The sequence below is a fragment of the Acomys russatus genome, chromosome 19 (genome assembly GCF_903995435.1).
Source record: "Acomys russatus chromosome 19, mAcoRus1.1, whole genome shotgun sequence".
NCBI classification, from domain to species: domain Eukaryota; kingdom Metazoa; phylum Chordata; class Mammalia; order Rodentia; family Muridae; genus Acomys; species Acomys russatus.
The window spans coordinates 18,504,552-18,525,301 of record NC_067155.1 but is presented as its reverse complement, the minus strand read 5'-3'; the positions used below and the strand labels follow the sequence as shown (position 1 = coordinate 18,525,301).

The 20,750-nt window shown below is 56.8% G+C and overlaps 1 protein-coding gene across 1 annotated transcript in view; it reads left to right on the top strand.

Moving 5' to 3' along the window:
• The window catches only part of Ryr1 (ryanodine receptor 1), a 120,274-nt gene that overhangs the window by 57,947 nt on the left and 41,577 nt on the right, over window positions 1-20,750 (top strand). The window contains 26 exon segments of the mRNA XM_051162053.1: window positions 50-124; window positions 203-278; window positions 735-858; window positions 1,425-1,540; window positions 2,628-2,695; window positions 3,770-3,891; window positions 4,822-4,871; window positions 5,179-5,239; window positions 6,188-6,426; window positions 6,647-6,728; window positions 7,185-7,315; window positions 7,782-8,114; window positions 8,231-8,471; window positions 10,125-10,212; window positions 10,444-10,536; window positions 11,226-11,240; window positions 12,429-12,599; window positions 14,043-14,102; window positions 14,456-14,593; window positions 14,900-15,012; window positions 15,187-15,283; window positions 15,643-15,749; window positions 17,995-18,046; window positions 18,619-18,690; window positions 19,926-20,025; window positions 20,454-20,533. Of these exon segments, the coding sequence (XP_051018010.1) occupies window positions 50-124; window positions 203-278; window positions 735-858; window positions 1,425-1,540; window positions 2,628-2,695; window positions 3,770-3,891; window positions 4,822-4,871; window positions 5,179-5,239; window positions 6,188-6,426; window positions 6,647-6,728; window positions 7,185-7,315; window positions 7,782-8,114; window positions 8,231-8,471; window positions 10,125-10,212; window positions 10,444-10,536; window positions 11,226-11,240; window positions 12,429-12,599; window positions 14,043-14,102; window positions 14,456-14,593; window positions 14,900-15,012; window positions 15,187-15,283; window positions 15,643-15,749; window positions 17,995-18,046; window positions 18,619-18,690; window positions 19,926-20,025; window positions 20,454-20,533 (2,904 nt within the window).

The following is a 20,750-nucleotide window of genomic DNA, read 5'->3' as shown; positions in this document are numbered from 1 at the left end:
CTTCCTAAGCAGGCCATCACCCATCTCCGGCCCTGTCTCTCCCTCTCAGACTTACGACCCTCGGGAAGGCTATAACCCCCAGCCCCCAGACCTCAGCGGCGTTACGTTGTCCCGGGAGCTGCAGGTGAGAGCGCGGACCCTTTATGTAGCAAGCACGGGGCTGTCTGAATCCGGTCCTTGACTCTCTGCACCCCACTTCCAGGCCATGGCTGAACAGCTGGCCGAAAATTACCACAACACGTGGGGCCGGAAGAAGAAGCAAGAGTTGGAAGCCAAGGGTGAGAGGCGCCCATCCCTTCCCGCCGCTGGACCTTTCTCCCTTCTCCTCAGTCCCACATCTGTGAATCCCCCCGCCAGTCACGCGGGTCTTCGTTAGAGTCCCGATGTTTCCTACCCCCGCCCCGAGACAGGATCTCTCTGTGTAGCCTTGGCTGTCCTGGACTCACTTTGTATCCCAGACTGGCCTTGAACTCACAGCCATCCCCCTGCCTCTGCCTCCCGAGCGCTGGGATGAAAGGCGTGCGCCACCACCGTGCCCACCCAGTCCAGGGCGTTTTCTTAATCACTCTCGCCGGCTCTGCTCCACTACACTGGGTCCATCCAGCGTCCAAAAACAGGGTTTGCAACTGTTAGCACCTTTTTAGTTGTGCAAGCAACAGGAACCGCAGTGAGGAGTGGCCTGGGTCTTCCCAGACCCTGATTTCTAATCTTTGCTGTCCCCCCTTCCCCCCCAGGGGGTGGGTCCCATCCTCTGCTGGTACCCTACGACACACTCACGGCCAAGGAGAAGGCAAGGGACCGAGAGAAGGCCCAAGAATTGCTGAAGTTCCTGCAGATGAATGGCTACGCTGTCACCAGGCACGCGAGGGGGACAGGAGACGCTGCGGGGACAGGAGGGGGGGATGGGGGGAGGAAAAGGGGGGAGGGGAGGACTTGGGAGGGGGCGGGGGCGGGGGAGAGGAGAAGGAGGGGAGGAGAGGGTTTGGAATGGGGCAGGGATGGTGGGGGCCTGGATAGAAGGAAGGCACATTGGGGCGGAGCTTAGGATGGAGGCGGGGCCTAGGATGGAGGCGGGGCTTCGGATGGGGCGGGGCTTTGGGTGGAGGCGGGCCATAAGGAAGCCTAATGGTGGGGCTGGAAGCAGTGTGGCAACATCAGCGCCTCCTGGGGACGTAGCCTGTAGAGTGAAGTCCTAAGGGATGCTGAAGATGGATGTGGAAGACAAGGCTACAAAGACGAGGCGAAGGTGGAGCAGTGTGGGGGAAGCGAGACTCGGAGAACAGCCTGAGATGAGGGAGAGGCTGGTGGAGGAAGGAGCAGCAGGCGGACGGTGTGCACAGCCTGACCAGAAGTCTGTGTGGGGGAAAAAAAAAAATGGCCCGACCTGTGTCCGAGCTGACCTGTCCCTCTGCCTCTCCGCGCAGAGGCCTTAAGGATATGGAACTAGACACGTCTTCCATCGAGAAACGATTTGCCTTCGGCTTCCTGCAGCAGCTGCTGCGCTGGATGGACATTTCGCAGGAGTTCATCGCCCACCTGGGTAGGCGGAGCTCCTCCCTGCTTCCCTGTCACCTGCAAAGACTCACCTAGGGCACCTGTTCACCCGGTTCTCCCCTCAACCCGTATTCACTGAGCAGTCAGTTGCCGGCCGGACCCAGCTGGCCGGGGTGGAGTAGCAGGGAGCAGGACCAAAGACCGTTTCCTTCATCCGCATCCTTATTTTAGGGCCAGACATTTGGAATCACACGTAACTAAACCAAGTGTGCTACGAAGTGCCTAGTGTCGGGGAAGAGGACCAGGGAAGGGGGTGCTTGGGAGCGCGGAGCCGGCTGCCACTTACCTAGGGTATTCAAGGAAGACACGGATGGCACCGTGACGTCTATGGCAGGATAGGAAGAGGTGGGGGTGGGGCGTTTGGACATCTGGAGGGTGTCCCAGCAAAGGGCTTGCGGAAACCCCTCCCCACCCTGCTTCCGGCTGGAGGACAGTGATTGTAAGGATGGTGCTAGAATATGCAGCGAGGAGCCCTGGGCTTTGCAGCTACATGGGAGCTAAGAGCTGGTCCTTTGCACAGAGATGGTGCCACAGGAGGGGACTGAGCAGGCACCTAGCCCAGGTGGCCAGAGTCCCTCCGGCTTGATGCGGCCAGGGCAGGTATGAAAGAGGGAGGGAGAGAGAGAGAGAGAGAGAGAGAGAGAGAGAGAGAGAGAGAGAGAGAGAGAGAGAATGTTCTGTTATTACTTTGCTTTTGTTGTTGTTGTTTCTTTTGTTTTTTCAGACAGGGACTCTCTGTGTAGCCCTGGCTGTCCTGGAACTCTATTTGTAGATCAGGCTGGCCTCGAACTCAGCGATCCACCTGCCCCTGCCTCCCGAGTGCTGGCGTGCTTGGTTTTGTGTCTTTTTTCAAGATAGGGTCTCTCTTTGTGTAGCCCTGACTGTCCTGACACTTGCTCTGTAGACCTGGCTGGCCTCGAACTCACAGAGATCCGCATGCCTCTGCCTCCCAAGTGCTGGGATTAAAGGCGTGTCACTATTCTCTCCCCACCTCAGTGTCGCTTCCTACCAAAACACGCTGGCTTCCTCAGCTTAAACTCACAATGGCCCCCCCTACTTGCCCTTCCCTACAGAGGCTGTGGTCAGCAGTGGTCGAGTGGAGAAGTCCCCTCATGAACAAGAGATTAAATTCTTTGCCAAGGTGAGAGGTGGGCTGGGAGCCTGGAGGAGCTGTGGTGTGGGAGAGTGCCCTTGCTCCTCACCTAGCCCTTCCCCCCTCCCCGTGCTCCTCCCCCCACCCTTCCTCCCTCGCTGTGCTCTTGCCCCAGCCCCTACTCCCTCCCCATGCTCCTCCCCTGGCTCCTGCCCCTCCCCATGTCCCTCCCCCCTGCCCCTGTGCTCCTCACCCAGCCCCTCCCCCTCCACATGTCCCTCCCCCTGCCCCGTGCTCCTCACCCAGCCCCTCCCCCTCCCCATGTCCCTCCCCCCTGCCCCGTGCTCCTCACCCAGCCCCTCCCTCTCCCCATGTCCCTCCTTCCTGCCCCGTGCTCCTCACCCAGCCCCTCCCCCTCCCGCATGTCCCTCCCCCCGCCTCGTGCTCCTCACCCAGCCCCTCCCCCTCCCCATGTCCCTCCCCCCTGTCCGTGCTCCTCACCCAGCCCCTCCCCCTCCCCATGTCCCTCCCCCTGCCTCCTGCTCCTCACCTAGCCCTCCCCCTCCCCATGTCCCTCCCCCTGCCTCGTGCTCCTCACCCAGCCCCTCCCCCTCCCCATGTCCCTCCCCTTGCCCCATGCTCCTCACCCAGCCCCTCCCCCTTCTGCATGTCCCTCCCCCTGCCTCCTGCTCCTCACCTAGCCCCTCCCCCTCCCCATGTCCCTCCCCCTGCCTCGTGCTCCTCACCCAGCCCCTCCCCCTCCCCATGTCCCTCCCCCTGCCTCCTGCTCCTCACCCAGCCCCTCCCCCTCCCCATGTCCCTCCCCCCTGTCCGTGCTCCTCACCCAGCCCCTCCCCCTCCCCATGTCCCTCCCCCTGCCCCGTGCTCCTCACCCAGCCCCTCCCCCTCCCCATGTCCCTCCCCCCTGCCCCACGCTCCTCACCCAGCCCCTCCCCCTCCCCATGTCCCTCCCGCTGCCTCGTGCTCCTCACCCAGCCCCTCCCCTCCCCATGTCCCTCCCCCCTGCCCCATGCTCCTCACCCAGCCCCTCCCCCTCCCCATGCCCCTCCCCCTGCCCCGTGCCCCTCACCCAGCCCCTCCCCCATTCCTTCCCCCATATAGATTCTGCTTCCTCTGATCAACCAATACTTCACCAACCACTGTCTCTACTTCCTGTCCACGCCAGCCAAAGTGCTGGGCAGTGGTGGCCACGCCTCCAACAAGGAGAAGGAGATGATCACCAGGTGAGCTTCCTGTGACTGCTGACCTTCAGCCTGCCTATCCCAAGCCTCTCATTCCTGACCCTGACACTAGTGGGCGCTGCTGGGTGTTTCTCCGCCTAGAGATGTCCTGGAAGGGACCAGCTGACCCAGTTGCTCTTGGGCTAAACGGATTCCCAGGCCTTAAGTGAGAAAACAAACAAAAACAAAAACAACTGGTCATTCTGATAAAGGCAGCCTCACACCCATCACCTGCTGGCCAGTTGTTGGTTGTGACTTTTTTTTTTTCATTTGCAATGCTGCAGATTGAACTTTACATACGCTAAGAAAATATCCTACCTACCCCAGCCCCTCCCTGGGGGATCCTAGGCAGGGGCTCTACCACTGAGCCACACCCCAGCCCCTCACTGGGGGATTCTAGGCAGGGGCTCTACCACTGAGCCACACCCCAGCCCCTCACTGGGGGATTCTAGGCAGGGGCTCTACCACTGAGCCATACCCCAGCCCCTCACTGGGGGATTCTAGGCAGGGGCTCCACCACTGAGCCACACCCCAGCCCCTCACTGGGGGACTTCTAGGCAGGGGCTCTACCACTGAGCCACACCCCAGCCCCTCACTGGGGGATTCTAGGCAGGGGCTCTACCACTGAGCCATACCCCAGCCCCTCACTGGGGGATTCTAGGCAGGGGCTCCACCACTGAGCCACACCCCAGCCCCTCACTGGGGGACTCTAGGCCATCACTCACTCTAAGCCCGAGTCCCTCCTGCAGCCCTTGCCTGTGACTTTCAAGCTTGTCCGTACCTCTTTATTCCTGGCTTGGCCTGGTACTCTGCCCGTGTTCCAGCCCCTCCCGCCCTGTTGCACCTTGTCTCCTCCTATCATGTCACCACTTTTCTCTCCCTGGCCTCCTCACTCCTGTCCTCTTGCCCTTCTGTCCCTTTCTCTTTCTTCAGCCTCTTCTGTAAGCTCGCTGCCCTGGTCCGCCATCGAGTCTCTCTCTTCGGTAAGCATCCTTGCCTCCCAGCCTTGCGGCCAGGGCCCCCTTGCTTCCTTTTCACCAACCCCACCTGGAAGAGAGAATTCCAGAGAGAATTCCGGGGCCTCATGATTCCCTCTGAACCTAGCCTGGGCCAGCCTGGAGATGGGGTAGGTGACCATGCAGGCCATTGTCCCTGAGAAGTCAGAACTAGAAGGAAGAGAGCCCAGGTGGGGCAGGTGTGCGGTAGGATGAACCTAAGCCAGGAAGTGCAGAGGAAAGGTTTGGGATGGAGGAAGGCAGAGTCTCATCCTGGCCCCTGTTCCTCTCCCAGGCACGGATGCCCCAGCTGTGGTCAACTGTCTTCACATATTGGCACGCTCCCTGGATGCCCGGTACCGCTTGGGTGTAGCCAAATACACATTTGGGGGGATGTTATTCAAGACAGGGTCTCTCTGTGTAGCCTTGGCTGTCCTAGACTCGCTTTATAGACTAGGCTGGCCTTGAACTCACAGCGATCCACCTGCCTCTGCCTCCCGAGTGCTGGGATTAAAGGCGTGCGCCACCATGCCCAGCCCAAATACACTTTTTTTTTTAATTATTTATTTTTATTTATTTATTTATGAGTGCTCTATCTCCATGTACGCCTGCAGGCCAGAAGAGGGCACCAGATCCCATTATACATGGTTGTGAGCCATCATGTGGTTGCTGGAAATTGAACTCAGGACTTCAGGAAGAGCAAACAGTGCTCCTAACCACTGAGCCATCGCTTCAGCCCAAATACACTTTTTTTTGTTTTGTTTTGTTTTTTGTTGTTGTTTTTTGTTTTTTTTGGGGGGGAGGGTTGGTTTTCGAGACAGGGTTTCTCTGTGTAGCCTTGGCCATCCTGGACTCACTTTGTAGACACAGCTGGCCTCGAACTCACAGCGATCCGCCTGCCTCTGACTCCCGAGTGCTGGGATTATAGGCGTGCGCCACCATGCCCGGCCCCCAAACACACTTTTAAAAAAATATTTTAAAAAATTATTTAATGTATATGAATCCTCTACCTGCATGTACACCTGCAGGCCACAAGAGGGCATCAGATAACATTATAGATGGTTGTGAGCCACCATGTGGCTGCTAGGAATTGAACTCAGGACCTTTGGAGGAACAGACAGTGCTCTTAACCTCTGAGCCATCTCTCCAGCCCCCATATACACTTTAACCATGTCCCCAAAGCCCATTCTTCCTATACTCTCTGAAACCCACCTTAAGAAAAGGAAGGAAAGGAATGGAAGAAGGATAGGAGTGGGGGGGGGGATGCTCTGTTTCCACACCGCGGCTCTGTGTACCCCTCCCAGGACGGTGATGAAATCAGGCCCCGAGATCGTGAAGGCGGGCCTCCGCTCGTTCTTCGAGAGTGCGTCAGAGGACATTGAGAAGATGGTGGAGAACCTGCGGCTGGGCAAGGTGTCGCAGGCTCGCACCCAGGTGAAGGGCGTGGGCCAGAACCTCACCTACACCACGGTGGCCCTGCTGCCCGTCCTCACCACCCTCTTCCAGCACATTGCGCAGCACCAGTTCGGAGACGATGTCATCCGTAAGGACCCCTGACACGGAGGGCGGGGGGCGGGGCGGGGTAGCCGCTTCACCCGCACTGTGCATCCTGAGGTGGGTGGAGGAGTCACCGCGGCTCAGGGCATGTGCTTTATCGCCGGAAGCCGAAGCACGTGGTCAGCGAAATGTGGGAGACGGAGACGTTAACTCTCCCTCCCCCTCCTCCTCCTCCTCCTCCTCCTCCTTCTCCTCCTCCTCCTCAGTGGATGACGTGCAAGTTTCTTGCTACCGAACGCTGTGCAGTATCTACTCTCTGGGAACCACCCGGAACCCTTACGTGGAAAAGTAAGGAAAACGGGACATAAAACTGAGCTTTATATAGGCGCTTGGAGGGCTATGTGGGGGGGAAGGGGGGGGACACGTGAAGCGGGGTGAGGTGGCAAAGCTGCCCATGTACTAGGGTGGCTGAAGTTCACGCCAGAAGCCACGAGAGGGCGCACCGTGGGCTGGTATAGAAATAGAGGATGTGGGATCCGATCCAGGAGAGTGGGAGTCAGACACCTGCCGACTAAGGGTGCTTGAGCGGCTTCCTTCTGGGACGGGAAGAAACGGAGCAGCAGCCGGGGATCACTAGGCTGCGTTCCTATCTCCGCAAGGCGCACAAAAAGAGCTGCCCCCCCCCAAACTCTGCCCCGGAGGGGACCAGGAGGGGGCGCTTCTGTGCACGGTGGGGCAAGGGGCTCAGGGCTCTAAAGAGGGGCGCGTGGAAACTAACTGGGGCGGCGCTCCCGCTCCGTCCAGGCTGCGGCCAGCCCTCGGGGAATGCCTGGCCCGCCTGGCCGCAGCCATGCCCGTGGCCTTCCTGGAGCCGGAACTGAACGAGTACAACGCCTGCTCCGTCTACACCACCAAGTCTCCTCGAGAGCGGGCCAGTGAGTTGTGTGGGCCCCGGGGAGGGGGGCGCGGTGGGACAGCCGTCAGGGTAGTGTGGCCCCTCAGTCTGGGCTGGGAGGGTCCTGGCCATGCGGTCCGGGGCCATTGGGAACCACTCCCAGAGGTGGGGGGGGGGGGGGGGTCACTGACTTTCAGTGCGAGGGTGAGATGGGAAAGGGATGGGGTCTTGGAGGCTTCTCCCCCCCCCCCCCCGTTTGTTTTATTCGTTTTCGAGACAGTGTCTCTCTGTGTAGCCTTGGCTGTCCTGGACTCACTTTGTAGACCAGGCTGGCCTCGAACTCACAGCGATCCGCCTACCTCTGCCTCCCGAGTGCTGGGATTAAAGGTGTGCGCCACCACCGCCCCGGCTCCTTGGAGACACTTAAACACAGGGTGGTTCACTGGTGTCAGGTGGGTCGTAGGGGAGTGACCGTTGACATACCCTGATCTATCCCTGCACCCCAGTCCTGGGGCTCCCCAACAGCGTGGAGGAGATGTGTCCCGACATCCCAGTGCTAGAACGGCTCATGGCAGAAATCGGGGGTCTGGCCGAGTCCGGGGCGCGCTACACGGAGATGCCACACGTCATTGAGATTACCCTGCCTATGCTGTGCAGCTACTTGCCCCGCTGGTGGGAGCGAGGGCCCGAGGCGCCCCCACCAGCCCTGCCCGCAGGGGCTCCACCGCCCTGCACCGCAGTCACCTCCGACCACCTCAATTCCCTGCTGGGGAACATCCTTCGAATCATCGTCAACAACCTGGGCATTGATGAGGCCTCGTGGATGAAGCGGCTGGCTGGTGGGTGTGCGGGACGGTGTGGTGTGTGTGTCCCCCTCCTCCCCCGGAATGGGTTTGGGATGAGGGTCAGGGGCTGTGTTGGAGGTCACGCGTGAGTCACACCCACACTCCCGCAGTGTTTGCCCAGCCCATCGTGAGCCGCGCCAGGCCGGAGCTCCTGCGTTCCCACTTCATCCCAACCATTGGGCGGCTGCGTAAGCGCGCGGGGAAGGTGGTGGCTGAGGAGGAGCAGCTGCGTCTGGAGGCCAAGGCGGAAGCCGAGGAGGGTGAGCTCCTGGTACGGGACGAGTTCTCCGTGCTCTGCCGCGACCTGTACGCCCTCTACCCGTTGCTCATCCGCTACGTGGACAACAACAGGTGAGCCTTGATTCGGGCTTCCTCGGCTGCACGGACTCCGTCCCAGCCCACCAGGCCTGGTCCAGCCCTTTCTCCCTCCCTGTACGCCCCCTCTGTGCTGGGTTCAGCCGTAGGTCTTGAGTCTGACCCCTAGAATCCATGGGAAGCCAGATGCAGCAGCACACATCTGTAATCCCTGTAAACACACACACACACACACACACACACACACACACACACACACACACACACACATGCTCTGTGATTGAATAGCTGTGTCTGCCGTGGGGCAGAAATGGGAAGCAATGGTGTGCATTCCGTCTAAGGGTCAATTCCAGATTTTGGCTACACTTGAACCGGGATCCATCACTACTTAATCAGCCTTAAGTTGTTTGTTGTTGCTGCTATATTGTGAGCTTTTCAGATAGAGTCTCACTCTGCCATCAAAGTGAGGGCGTGCTAAGCTGGCAAACCCACAACAACCCCTCCTCCCTCAGCCTTCCAGGTTCAACCATAAGTTTTGTTAGTAAAAATTATGCTAATTGTTGGCTCACTCTGCACCTAGAAACCTTCATATTTTAACACAAAATTGTATATAAGAGAAATTTCTAAATCTCCAAGCTTGGTTCTATCTGATTTTTTTTTTTTTTTTTTTTTTTTTTTCCTTTTTGTCTAAACAGAAAGGGAGGAGGGTTGGCGTTTGTACCCCCCAGAGCACTGAGCTGATGGAATCTTTTTTGGATCATAATGAAAAGCTTCATCAGCCCATCTGACCCCTCTGTCATCTTCCTCTGTCTTTTTTTTTTTTTTTTTAATCTTTAGGCTTGGAAGAAAATTCTGTGCCTTGTTTGGGCTGTCAGGATGCAGTCCTGGTTAACACAGGGAGAAGGGTTGCCGAACAGAGTTCAGCTCTGCTAACTAAGGAAATTAAGACAATTGTCCCGTACCGCTGCACAGCAGCTGAGCCACCATGCCTCCTCCTTTGTTTTGTTTGCAGCAGGTGGTCCAGGCTTGTTGGAACCTGCTATGTAGCCCAGGCTGGCCTCAAACTCATGGCTCAGCCTCCTGTGGCTGGGGGCACAGACGTCCTCCCGTGCCCAGCTGTATAAAGCTTTATCCTTCCCCTGATATTGGACAATACAGCTTTTCCACTATACACACAGTAATATAGAGCTTTTAAAACACAGCAATATGCCACAAAGAGACTTTCATTCTCAGCGCCAGCGATCTGCAATTCATAGCGGTTATAAAATTAGAAAATTCCAAGCTGCTGTTCTATGTCTCGAGTGGCTAACGCAGGAGGCTTATGGTGAGTTCCAAGTCCCCCTGGGCTGAATTTTTCAGAGGTTCTGGTAGGGTGTGGTAGTTATCAAGCCATTAATCGCAGAACTCAGGAGGCGGATCTCTGTGAGTCTGAGGCAAGCCTGGTCTACCTAGTGAGCTCCAGGCCAACCAGGGCTACCAAGTGAGACCCTGTCTGAAAAGTCTGACATTTTAAATGTTCACTGAACTGACCAGGTTCCCTTAAAACACTACACTACACACAGAGACACAGACACACACACACACTGAATGTCCCTTGGTTCCCATGAGCTCCTCTGAGCTCGCTCTGGGTAAGGCCCTTCCCTGGAGACCCCGCACTCCTTACCTACTCCTTTCCTTCCTGGACTCCAGGGCACACTGGCTAACAGAGCCCAATCCCAACGCAGAGGAGCTGTTCAGGATGGTGGGAGAGATCTTCATCTACTGGTCCAAGTCCCATGTGAGTTCCCCATCCATGTGTGAACCCCACCCAGGCCCCAAGCCCCACCTCTCTCCTCTCCCTAAGCCCAGAGACCTATACCTGCAGGCACCTTCTCCCAACCTCAGGCTCTGAGCCCCATGTCCGCTCCCCCCACCAGAACTTTAAGCCTCAGGTCTGAGCCCCACGCCCACTCCCGCCACTAGAACTTTAAGCCTCTGGTCTGAGCCCCACGTCCGCTCCCCCCACCAGAACTTTAAGCGCGAGGAACAGAACTTTGTGGTCCAGAATGAGATCAACAACATGTCCTTTCTGACTGCGGACAATAAGAGCAAAATGGCCAAGGTGAGGGCTCAGCAGAGCTGAGAGCAGAGGGAAGGGTCGTGGGGGTGGAGTGGGGGGTGGTTAGAGGGAGGAGCACCCTCCAGGACTGCCCCTTGGCCATCCTGACCCAGCCACCTCCTGCTTTGGTCCTATCCCCTATAGCTCTCAGGGGGCCACTTCTTCCCATATCCCTCCCCCCATATCCCTCCCCCCATATCCCTCCTCCCTTCTTTTCCTATTCCCCCCTCCTCACCTTCCTCCTCTTCCCTACCTTCCCCTTAACCTCCACCTCCCTGCTTCCCCGATTGATTTCTGTCCTTCCTCCTCTTCCTCTGCCTCCCTACAGTCTCCCCCTCCAATCTCTCCCTCCCTCTTCCACTCTGTATCCCCCCATCTTCTTGCCTGTCCCCCTCCTCCGTTTTCTCATTTCTTTCCCCTCTCATTTCCCTAACTGCTCTTTCTTTCCTTCTCTCCTCATTACCCCACACCCTCCCTTCCCCTCCCCCCACACCCCTTCCTTCCCATCCTCCCCCAACCCCCCACTTCCCAGCCCCCTAGGTGCCCCCCACCCCTCCACCCACCCCCGCCCCATCCCCCAACCACAGGATGGGGGCGGGGCAGAGGCCCCAGGGTAACTTGGAGTTGGGTCAGGGGCTCTCTGCTGGGCTGGGGTAACCCTTCTTGTCTCTGTCTGCAACCCGTTAAAACAGGCGGGAGACGTTCAGGTCAGCGCCACATATGGAACCTTCTCTTCTGCACGGCTTTTGGCTAACACCTTCTCCCACTCAAAGCCCCGCCCTCTCAACCCCCCCCCCACCCCCACCATCCCTGGCCCCGCCCTTTGTCCTTAGCTCCCGCCTATCCATTTTTTGTCTTCTTCCTCCCCATCCACCCCGCTCCCTTCCCCACTCTAAGCTTTTGACAAGTTGTTGAGTTATTTCTTTTCTGGTTTTTTTTGGGGCGGGGGGAGTTCTTTTCTTCTTTTCTTTTTCTTTTTTCTTTTTGGTTTCGTTACCAAAAAAAAAAAAAAAAAAAAAATTCAAGGATTAGCTTTCCACCCCATGCATTTTGAGCTGAGTTCCAGGGGGGGCGGGACGGGACAGCTGCATGGTTGGGGGCCGGGCAGCCCTGGCTGTGCACAGGTTTATGTCTTGGGCTCTGGAATCTGGTAACGGTAGTGAGCTGCGTGACTCTTGCCAATGCCATCTTTCTGAGCCTCTGACGGCATCCAGCCCAGGGCCCCTGGCCCTGGCTCGTTAAAGTCTCAGAAATGCTGCATGCTGCGGGGCCTCCAGCAGCACCTGGCTCTTGGGCCCATGCTCAGAACTGCCTTGGCCGGGGCTCTGGCCGCAGCTTGCCACCGGACTTCTTGTTGGCATGACTGGTGTGGCCCTGACCAGGGGGAGGGGTCTGCACTGAAGACCTCCACAACATGGCTGTTGGGCTCTTGAGTGTTGTGTCTTGGCTTCCAGATCTTTCCAGATCTCTCTTGCGTCTTCTGTCTCCTCTTGTCCTTGTCTGCCTCAGTCTCCTGGTGTCTCTCCCTTTCTTCCAACTTTCTTTCTTGTGTCTTGGGGCTCTTGGTGGATCCCACCTCTTCGATTTGTTCTTGGAAACTTGGTTTTGGGGATGTGACGTGGGGTTGGGGCTGGTGGTTGGAGATGGACATACAAGGGCTCTAGTTAGAAGCAGGGAGGGGGGAGGAGGGGTGGGGCGGGGTGGAGAGGCTACAGTCAAGAGTGAGCAAGGCTGGCATCAAAGTAGAGTTGCATACTCTGATGTCAGGAAGGGTTGCTTGGCAAACAGGAAAGGATCAGGGTTGTGTAAAAATGGCTGTAGGTTGGGGCTGGGGTAGGGGTCGGGGGGATGGGGTGGGGGTACTTGGGCAAGCACTGAACCCTGTGTCCCCACAGTCAGGTGGCTCAGACCAGGAACGGACCAAGAAAAAGCGCCGAGGGGACCGTTACTCGGTACAGACGTCTCTGATCGTGGCTACGCTCAAGAAGATGTTGCCGATCGGACTAAACATGTGTGCTCCCACTGACCAGGACCTCATTGTGTTGGCCAAGGCCCGCTATGCCCTGGTGCTTGTCCCAGCCCCTACCCAGCACCCTACCCTGTCCCTAGGGACCCCAGTGAGCCGCTAGGAACCAGTGGAGACTCTCAGAATCCTGCTGTAGAATCCCTCCCCCACAGTTCCGCAGAACCTCAAACCTCTAGGATGCTGTGAGCCCCGGGAATGCTGAAGACCCCCCTCGCCTTAGAAACTTAAGGACTGGGATATATTTAACCCAGATGCAACCAGAGACCCTATAGGACTCCGATAAGCCCTGTAGGACCTCACTGGCCTCTCTCACCCAGACGCCCGGTGTCTCTGAATTATCCATCAAGATCCGCCCCCATGTCCCTCCTAACCCCCTGAGACTCACTGAATAATAATAATAATAATTATTATTATTATTATTATTATTATTTATTATTATATATTTTTGGTATTTTGAGACAGGGTTTCTCTGTGTAGCCTTGGCTGTCCTGGACTCGCTTTGTAGACTAGGCTGGCCTTGAACTCACAGAGATCCTCCTGCCTCTGCCTCCCAAGTGCTGGGATTACAGGTGTGTGCGCCGCCACCACCGCCTGGCTTACTCACTGAATTCTTTATAACTTCCTGAATACCTTCATGACTGAAGGTCTGGGGTCCTATGGTACCCTCCAGCTCCCCTCCCTTTGTCTCAAAGGTCCCAAGGATCAAATAACCCAACCCGCAGGACTTCTTGAGCTAGCTGAGACCCCAAGAAAGCTCCTTACACCCCACTTCTCCGGTACACAGACCAGCAAGAGAGTGCTTTTCAGCCTCAGGGACCCTTAAGCCCTCTAGGATTCTCCCGTGACAACTTCCTGAACTCCCCAGGGTCCTAAAGACGCTTGGATTCTCCCTGTCTTATTGTAATGAGCCCTTTCCAGGGACTCCAAAGGCCACACCTTAACTTTAACATCCTAGGAGATAGTTGAGTCTTTAGGACACTGCAGTCCTCCAGAACCCCCCTGACCCCTGAGGTCCTGCGTCACCCAGCCAGCTCTCCCATTGGCCCAGCATAGCCAGAGACTTAATTGACCTTCCCAACTTCCTACAGTGTCTGCTCACCTTGCCAGTTCCCCACATGGCTCCCCCCTCACCTTCCCTGATCCTCTGAAGCTCCCCACCCTACTCAGCCTCTGAAAAAAAAAATCCCTCTTCTGGCTATTTGGCTTTAGAAGGTGTCCCCTGTCACACACACACAAACACACACACGCACACGCACCCCAAGGTCACTAATCCTTTCTGTCCTTCAAGGTGAGCCTGTGGCTCCCTCTAGACATCTGTCTGTCCACAGTTTTCTTCTTCTTATTTTCCCCAGGTCACTCCATAGAACTTTCTCATCCAGTCCTGGGTGTCAGGCTGGAGGAGGAGGGGTGTGGAGGGGGAGGGGCTTTGGGTCATGGAGGAGGGTGAGGCCTCCAGAGTGACCCAGTGGCCTTGTCTCCCCAGAAAGATACAGATGAGGAGGTGCGGGAGTTCCTTCAAAACAACCTTAACCTCCAGGGAAAGGTAAGACCTTTGCGTGCATTTCTGTGTGTGTCTGCATGTGTGTGTGTGTGCGCGCGCGCGCGCGCGTGCCCGTTTGTGAGTGTAGCCCCAGCATGAAACAAACATTTTCTAAAAAAATTATTTATGTATTAATTATGTGTCTTGGTGTGCATGTTGAAATCAGGAGACAGCTTGCAGGAATCAGCGCTCTCCTACCACGTGGGGCCCCAGGGATTGAACTCAGGTCTTCAGGCTTTGCAGCAAGCGCCCTGAGCCACTGAGCCACCTTGTCATGCACCCACCTAAGCTGGGCAGTAGAAAGGGGTCAGGTAGCCAACCACTACTTTAACGCTGGCGTTCTTGATTCCCCTCAGGTGGAAGGTTCCCCATCTCTGCGCTGGCAGATGGCACTGTACCGCGGGGTTCCAGGCCGAGAAGAAGATGCCGATGACCCCGAGAAAATCGTGCGCAGAGTCCAGGAAGTGTCCGCTGTGCTCTATCACCTGGACCAGGTGGGTGCCATCCGCTGAGTCTGTGGACAGGCCTGGGCTTGGGACTGAAGGGCGGGGCCTGCTATGGTGGGCGGAGCTAGGGGCCCTGGGTGGCTCTGGGAATGGATAAATGTGACAAAGCGCTGGGGCTCCGGTGAGGCCTCCTGAAGGTGCCTTGAGTCAGCATATGGACTTAAGCACGTGCACACGCACGCGCACGCGCGCGCGCACACACACACACACACACACACGCAGCTTCACTCAGGGTTGTGTGGGGCTCACTGACATGATCTGAGGATATGAGGGACTGACTGTCCCACTCCCCAGACAGAGCATCCTTACAAGTCCAAGAAGGCTGTGTGGCATAAGCTTTTGTCCAAGCAGCGCCGGAGAGCAGTGGTGGCCTGCTTCCGCATGACGCCCCTCTACAACCTGCCCACGTAAGGCCCCCAGGGAGGAGGAGAGTGGCAGGGACTTGGAGGAAGGGAAAAAGATTGGGGCTTGGGAGGATGGAGAGCCAATTGGGCTGAGTCTTAGGATTGATGGTGGCCAATGGGGGGTGGGGGGTGGTAGGGGGGCGGAATCTCAGTGGCCTGGAGACCTTTGCCTTGCAGGCACCGAGCGTGTAACATGTTCTTGGAGAGCTACAAGGCCTCCTGGATCCTGACTGAGGACCACAGTTTCGAGGACCGCATGATCGATGACCTATCAGTAAGCTGGGGCCTGCCTGGGGATGTGGAGCAGGGCCCGGTGCGACTAGAAGAACCCTCGGTATAGAAATGGGACCACACCGGGCATGGTGGCGCACGTCTTTAATCCCAGGACTCGGGAGGCAGAGGCAGGCGGATCGCTGTGAGTTCGAGGCCAGCCTGGTCTACACAGTGAGTCTAGGACAGCCAGGGCTACACAGAGAGACCCTGTCTCAAAAAACCAAAGAAATACATAAATGGGACCCCTTAGGCTTGGTTTGGGAAAAAGGACAAAATTCTAGACCAGCAAAGCTATGAGAGTAAAGTGAGGGGGACCCCCCCAAAAAAAGCCATCCTCTAGCCCTCACCCCATTCCCTCAGAAAGCTGGGGAGCAAGAGGAAGAGGAGGAAGAGGTGGAGGAGAAGAAACCGGACCCCCTACACCAGTTGGTCCTACACTTCAGCCGCACAGCTCTGACTGAAAAGAGGTAAGGACTTTTGGCTGCCTGAGGAACATCGCCAGATCCTCAAAGAAAGAAAGATCAGCTGACCTTTACATTTTTAAATTATAAGCTGAGCATGGTGGCGCACGCCTTTAATCCCAGCACTCGGGAGGCAGAGGCAGGAGGATCGCTGTGAGTTCGAGGCCAGCCTGGTCTACAAAGCGAGTCCAGGACAGCCAAGGCTACACAAAGAGACCCTGTCTGGAAAAAACAAACAGCAACAACAAAAACAACATTGTTATGGGGACGCAGAGCTCTCTCTCTCTATGTATATATATAAAATATTTTCTACTAGATAAAAGTGGAGAGTTTTTTCTAAGTCACTTCAAGGCTTTGGTATGAGTTCATAGCGATCTTAGTAATGATGGTGGTGCTGAGGAGGAGGATGGTGGTGGTGGTGAGGATGAGGATGAGGATAGACAGGGGGCTGGAGAGATGGCTTAGCACTTAAGGATTTCTGCAGCTCTTGCTGAAGATCCCAGTTCAGTGCCAACATCCACATAACTGCTGTACGTCTGGCTCCCTCTCCTGGCCTCCGCCGGCACTGCATGTGTATGGTGCACATATAGTCAAGGCACACTCAACATAAAAACAAATTTTTTAAAAACTGTTCTGGTTTTTTTCGAGACAGGGTTTCTCTGCATAACCTTGACTGCCCTAGACTTGCTTTGTAGACCAGGCTGGCCTCCAACTCACAGCTATCCTCCTGCCTCTGGCTCTTGAGTGCTGGGATTAAAGGCGTGCGCCACCACGCCTGGCTTAAAAACAAATTTTTTAAAATTAAAAATTAGTCAGGCACAGGACAGCCTGGGCTACACAGAGAAACCTTGTCTTGAAAAAATAAAATTAGGAGCTGGAGAGATGGCTCAGTGGTTAAGAGCACTTACTGCCCTTCCAAAGGTCACGAGTTCAATTCCCAGCAACCACATGGTGGCTCACAACCATCTATAACGAAATCTGGTGCTCTCTTCTAGCTTGCAGGCAGAATGCTGTATACATAATAAATAAATAAATCTTTAAAAAGAAAAAAGAAAATTAGTCAGTGCTCTTAACTTCTATGCAGCCCACTGTATTAGGCTCTTTTTCTTTTTTAAAGATTTATTTATTTAGTACACAGTGTTCTGCCTGCATGTAACACCTGCAGGCCAGAAGAGGGCGCCAGATCTCACTATAGATGGCTGTGAGCCACCATGTGGTTGTCGGGAATTGAACTCAGGACCTTTGGAAGAGCAGTAAGTGCTCTTAACCACTGAGCCATCTCTCCAGCTGCCTGTACTAGTTGCTTACCTGCCACTCTAAACACCATACTTGGCAGAAGAGCTTAAGGGGAGGAAAGATGTATTTCCTTTGCTTTCTTTTCTTTTTTCTTTTTTAAAGAAAGGTTTACTGCCACCTAGCCACACCTATGCATTATACTTCCTGCCTGCCCTGACACAAGGCAGTGTTGGGGATGCACCAGAGAATTTTATGACCAGAAAAGGCCTAAAGTACTTACTATCTGCTTATCCCACCCCACCCCCGAACCCCCCATTTTGAGACAACGTTTCACAATGTAGCCCCATCTGGAACAAGGTCTTTATGGACAAGGCTGGCCTGGAACTCACTGAGATCCTCCTGCCTCTGCCTCCTGAATGCTGGAACTAAAGGGGCACACTACTTCACCCCACCTGATTTTGCTCTTTTTGAGACACGGTCTCACTGTGAATCATAAGATCGGGACCCGGCGGTGGTGGCACAGGCCTTTAATCCCAGCACTCGGGAGGCAGAGGCAGGCAGATCTCTGTGAGTTCGAGGCCAGCCTGGTCTACAAAGCGAGTCCAGGATAGCCAGGGCTACACAGAGAGACCCTGTCTCGGGGGGAAAAATACTTCTGTGACTCAGTTTCCACATTCATAAACTGGGGCTGACCTTGATAGGACCGCTGTGAGGATAAAAATAGACGGCCTCGCGCCGGGCGCGGTGTACTCCCAGCTCTCAGAAGGATGAGGCAGAGGAGTGAAGGCCAGCCTGGCCTACAGCTCCAGAATCTGCCGCAGAATGCCCGTCTACTATGGCTGTGGTCAGTCCCCAGCACCAACCCCGCGTGGTCGGGCACCCCAGGGTCCTCCCAGCCACACACTGTTTGAGGCTATCCTGGGCTACACGAGACCTTATCTCAACTAAGAAAAAAAAAATTTTAAAGTTGGGGAGGTGTCGCCACTGGCTCTGTTTCCCTGGTTTATTCCCTCAGTAAATTGGATGAGGATTACCTGTACATGGCGTATGCTGACATCATGGCGAAGGTGAGCCATCTCCCAGGCGGCAGTGTCGCCCACCCCCCCCCCCGCCCCTACCCCGCGCCCGCTTCCACCTCCCACCCCCCCCCGCCCCTGCCCCCCACCCCGCCCTGCCCTGCCCCATCCTCACCCCCCCGCCCCTGCCCCCCGCCCCTCCCTGCCCTGCCCCATCCTCACCCTCCCGCCCCTGCCCCCACCCCTGCCCCCGCTCCCACCCCTGCCCGCCCTCGCCCCGCCCCAAACTCACCCCGCCCCTGCCCCTACCCCCCTGCCCCCGCTCCCACCCCTGCCCGCCCTCGCCCTGCCCGTCCATCCTCACCCACCCCTGCCCGCCCTCGCCCCGCCCTCGCCCCGCCCCATCCTCACCCCGCCCCCGCCCCCACCCCCGCCCCCGCCCCGTCCCATCCTCACGCCCCCTGCCCCGCTCCCACCCCTGCCGCCCTCGCCCCGCCCCAAACTCACCCCGCCCCCGCTCCCACCCCTGCCCCCCGCCCCTGCACTTAACGGGCTAGTGTGGGTCAGGGCGTTTGCTTTGCTCACTCTCTTACCAACCCAATGGGTGCCGCCCCCTTCTTCAGAGCTGCCACCTGGAGGAGGGAGGGGAAAATGGCGAAGAAGGTGAAGAAGAGGAAGTGGAAGTGTCCTTTGAGGTAAGGTGGGGGTGGGAGATCCTGGAGGGGGGTTCTGGGAACTCTTCCGACTGACTCCTCCTTCATTCAACGCGGAGACCAGAGAGCTGTACCTGGGCACACAGTCAGTCCTCAGGGGGTGAAAGGCACCCACAGACATCCACGGTGTTCTCTCTGTGGTGGGGCGGCACTGTGGGGGCGGGGGCAGGGTGAGGCCGGCGCAAAGGGGGTACAGCAGCCCAGACCCAGTGCCTGGCCCAGCCTGGTGGGAGCGTATCCAGGAGGGGCTGGAAAGTGGCTAAGCAGGCAGCAGGGTGCCAAGCACCCGTACTCAGGAGAACGGGCCTGGAGAGTCATGAGTTCGAGGCCAGCCTAGGGTACACAATGAACTGCTTTAAAGATAGGCGGGGGAGAAAGATTAGGGCTGAGGGGAATGGCTCGCTCCACAGCTAAGAGCGGCTGCTGCTCTGCCAGAGGCCCTGAGTTCAGTTCCCAGCCGCCTATAACTCCAGTTTCACGGGTTACCATGCCCTCTTCTGGTTTCCTTGGCCATGTCATGTATGCAGGACACACACATGCATAAAATAAACACACCTTTAAAAAATATATTTAAGAGCCGGGCGTGGTGGTGCACGTCTTTGATCCCAGCACTTGGGAGGCAGAGGCAGGCGGATCACTGTGAGTTCAAAGCCAGCCTGGTCTACAAAGAGTCGTAGACAGAGCTACACAGAGAACCCCTGTCTCAAAAAAACAAAAAAAAGAATATATATTTATTTAAAAGCCTGGCGTGGTGGCACACATCTTTGATGCCAGCACTTGGGAGGCAGAGGCAATCGAGGCCAGCCTGGTCTATAAAGAGAGTTTCAGGACAGCCAGGGCTACACAGAGAAACCCTGTTTTGAAAGACACACACACACAATTAAAATCCAATTTTATAAATTGGGTTGTAATACCTGCACTTGGAAAGCCGAGGAAAGTTCCAGGCCAGTCAGGGCTATACTGTAAGACTTTCCTCAAAACAACCCTGCCCCAAACCAAACCTGTAGTTGGACAGCACGGTGTCCTTTATTTCGCTCCCTGAACCAAGATGTCTGCAGACCTGAGCCAGGTACAGGACACACACACACAGGATTTAGGCCCCTTGGGGGATGGAGAGCTCTCCCGTTGGAGAGTGGCAGGTGTGCCTGGAGCTGGGGAGACAGCCGCCCTGGGCCCCAGGCTGGGCTGCTGAGCACTGCGACCCGCTCCGCCCCCAGGAGAAGGAGTTGGAGAAACAAAGGCTCCTGTACCAGCAGTCCCGGCTGCACAACCGGGGCGCCGCTGAGATGGTACTGCAGATGATCAGCGCCTGCAAAGGTGCCGCCTGGGCGCCCCCCAATCCCGAGCACCCCCTTCCCCCATGAGCCCACCCGCCCCATCCTCCCCGGTGCACCCACTCCTCGCTGACCCTGCTTGCCCACTGCCGCCTCTGCATGCCTCTGACCTGCGCACACATTCCGGCCCTTGCGGAGCTTTTTGGCATGTCTTCCTTTCAATCTGCCCTCTGCCCTTCGGTCACACACACTCCCCTGTCTGAGCACACACTTAACCTCCTTCCTTCATGCGCTTTGTGGTGGCTGGGTTTTTTGGGGTTTGTGTGTGTGTGTGTTTTGTTTGGTTGGTGGGTTTGGGTTGGCTTCCTTATTTTTGTTTTGTTTGGTTTTGGTTTTTGGTGGCTGGAGGCCTCAGGCTGAGCAGACCATTTCTTTCACTGACTTATTTTGCCTCGTCTCTGCCACTTCCAGGCGAGACTGGGGCCATGGTGTCTTCCACCCTGAAGCTGGGCATCTCTATCCTCAATGGAGGGAATGCTGAAGTGCAGCAGGTAACAGACACATGGGCTCTTGGGGAGAGAGCTGAGTGGGGGCAGGGGCGGGTTGAAGGGGGCAGGGGTGGCGGTGAGGGCGGGGCGGGGGTGGGGGTGAGGGTGGGGGCGGGAGTGGCAGTGAGGGCGGGGTGGCGATGAGGGCGAGGGTGAGGGTGGGGCGGGGGTGGTGGGGAGGGCGGTGAGGGGGGGCAGGAGTGGCGGTAAGTGTGGGGGC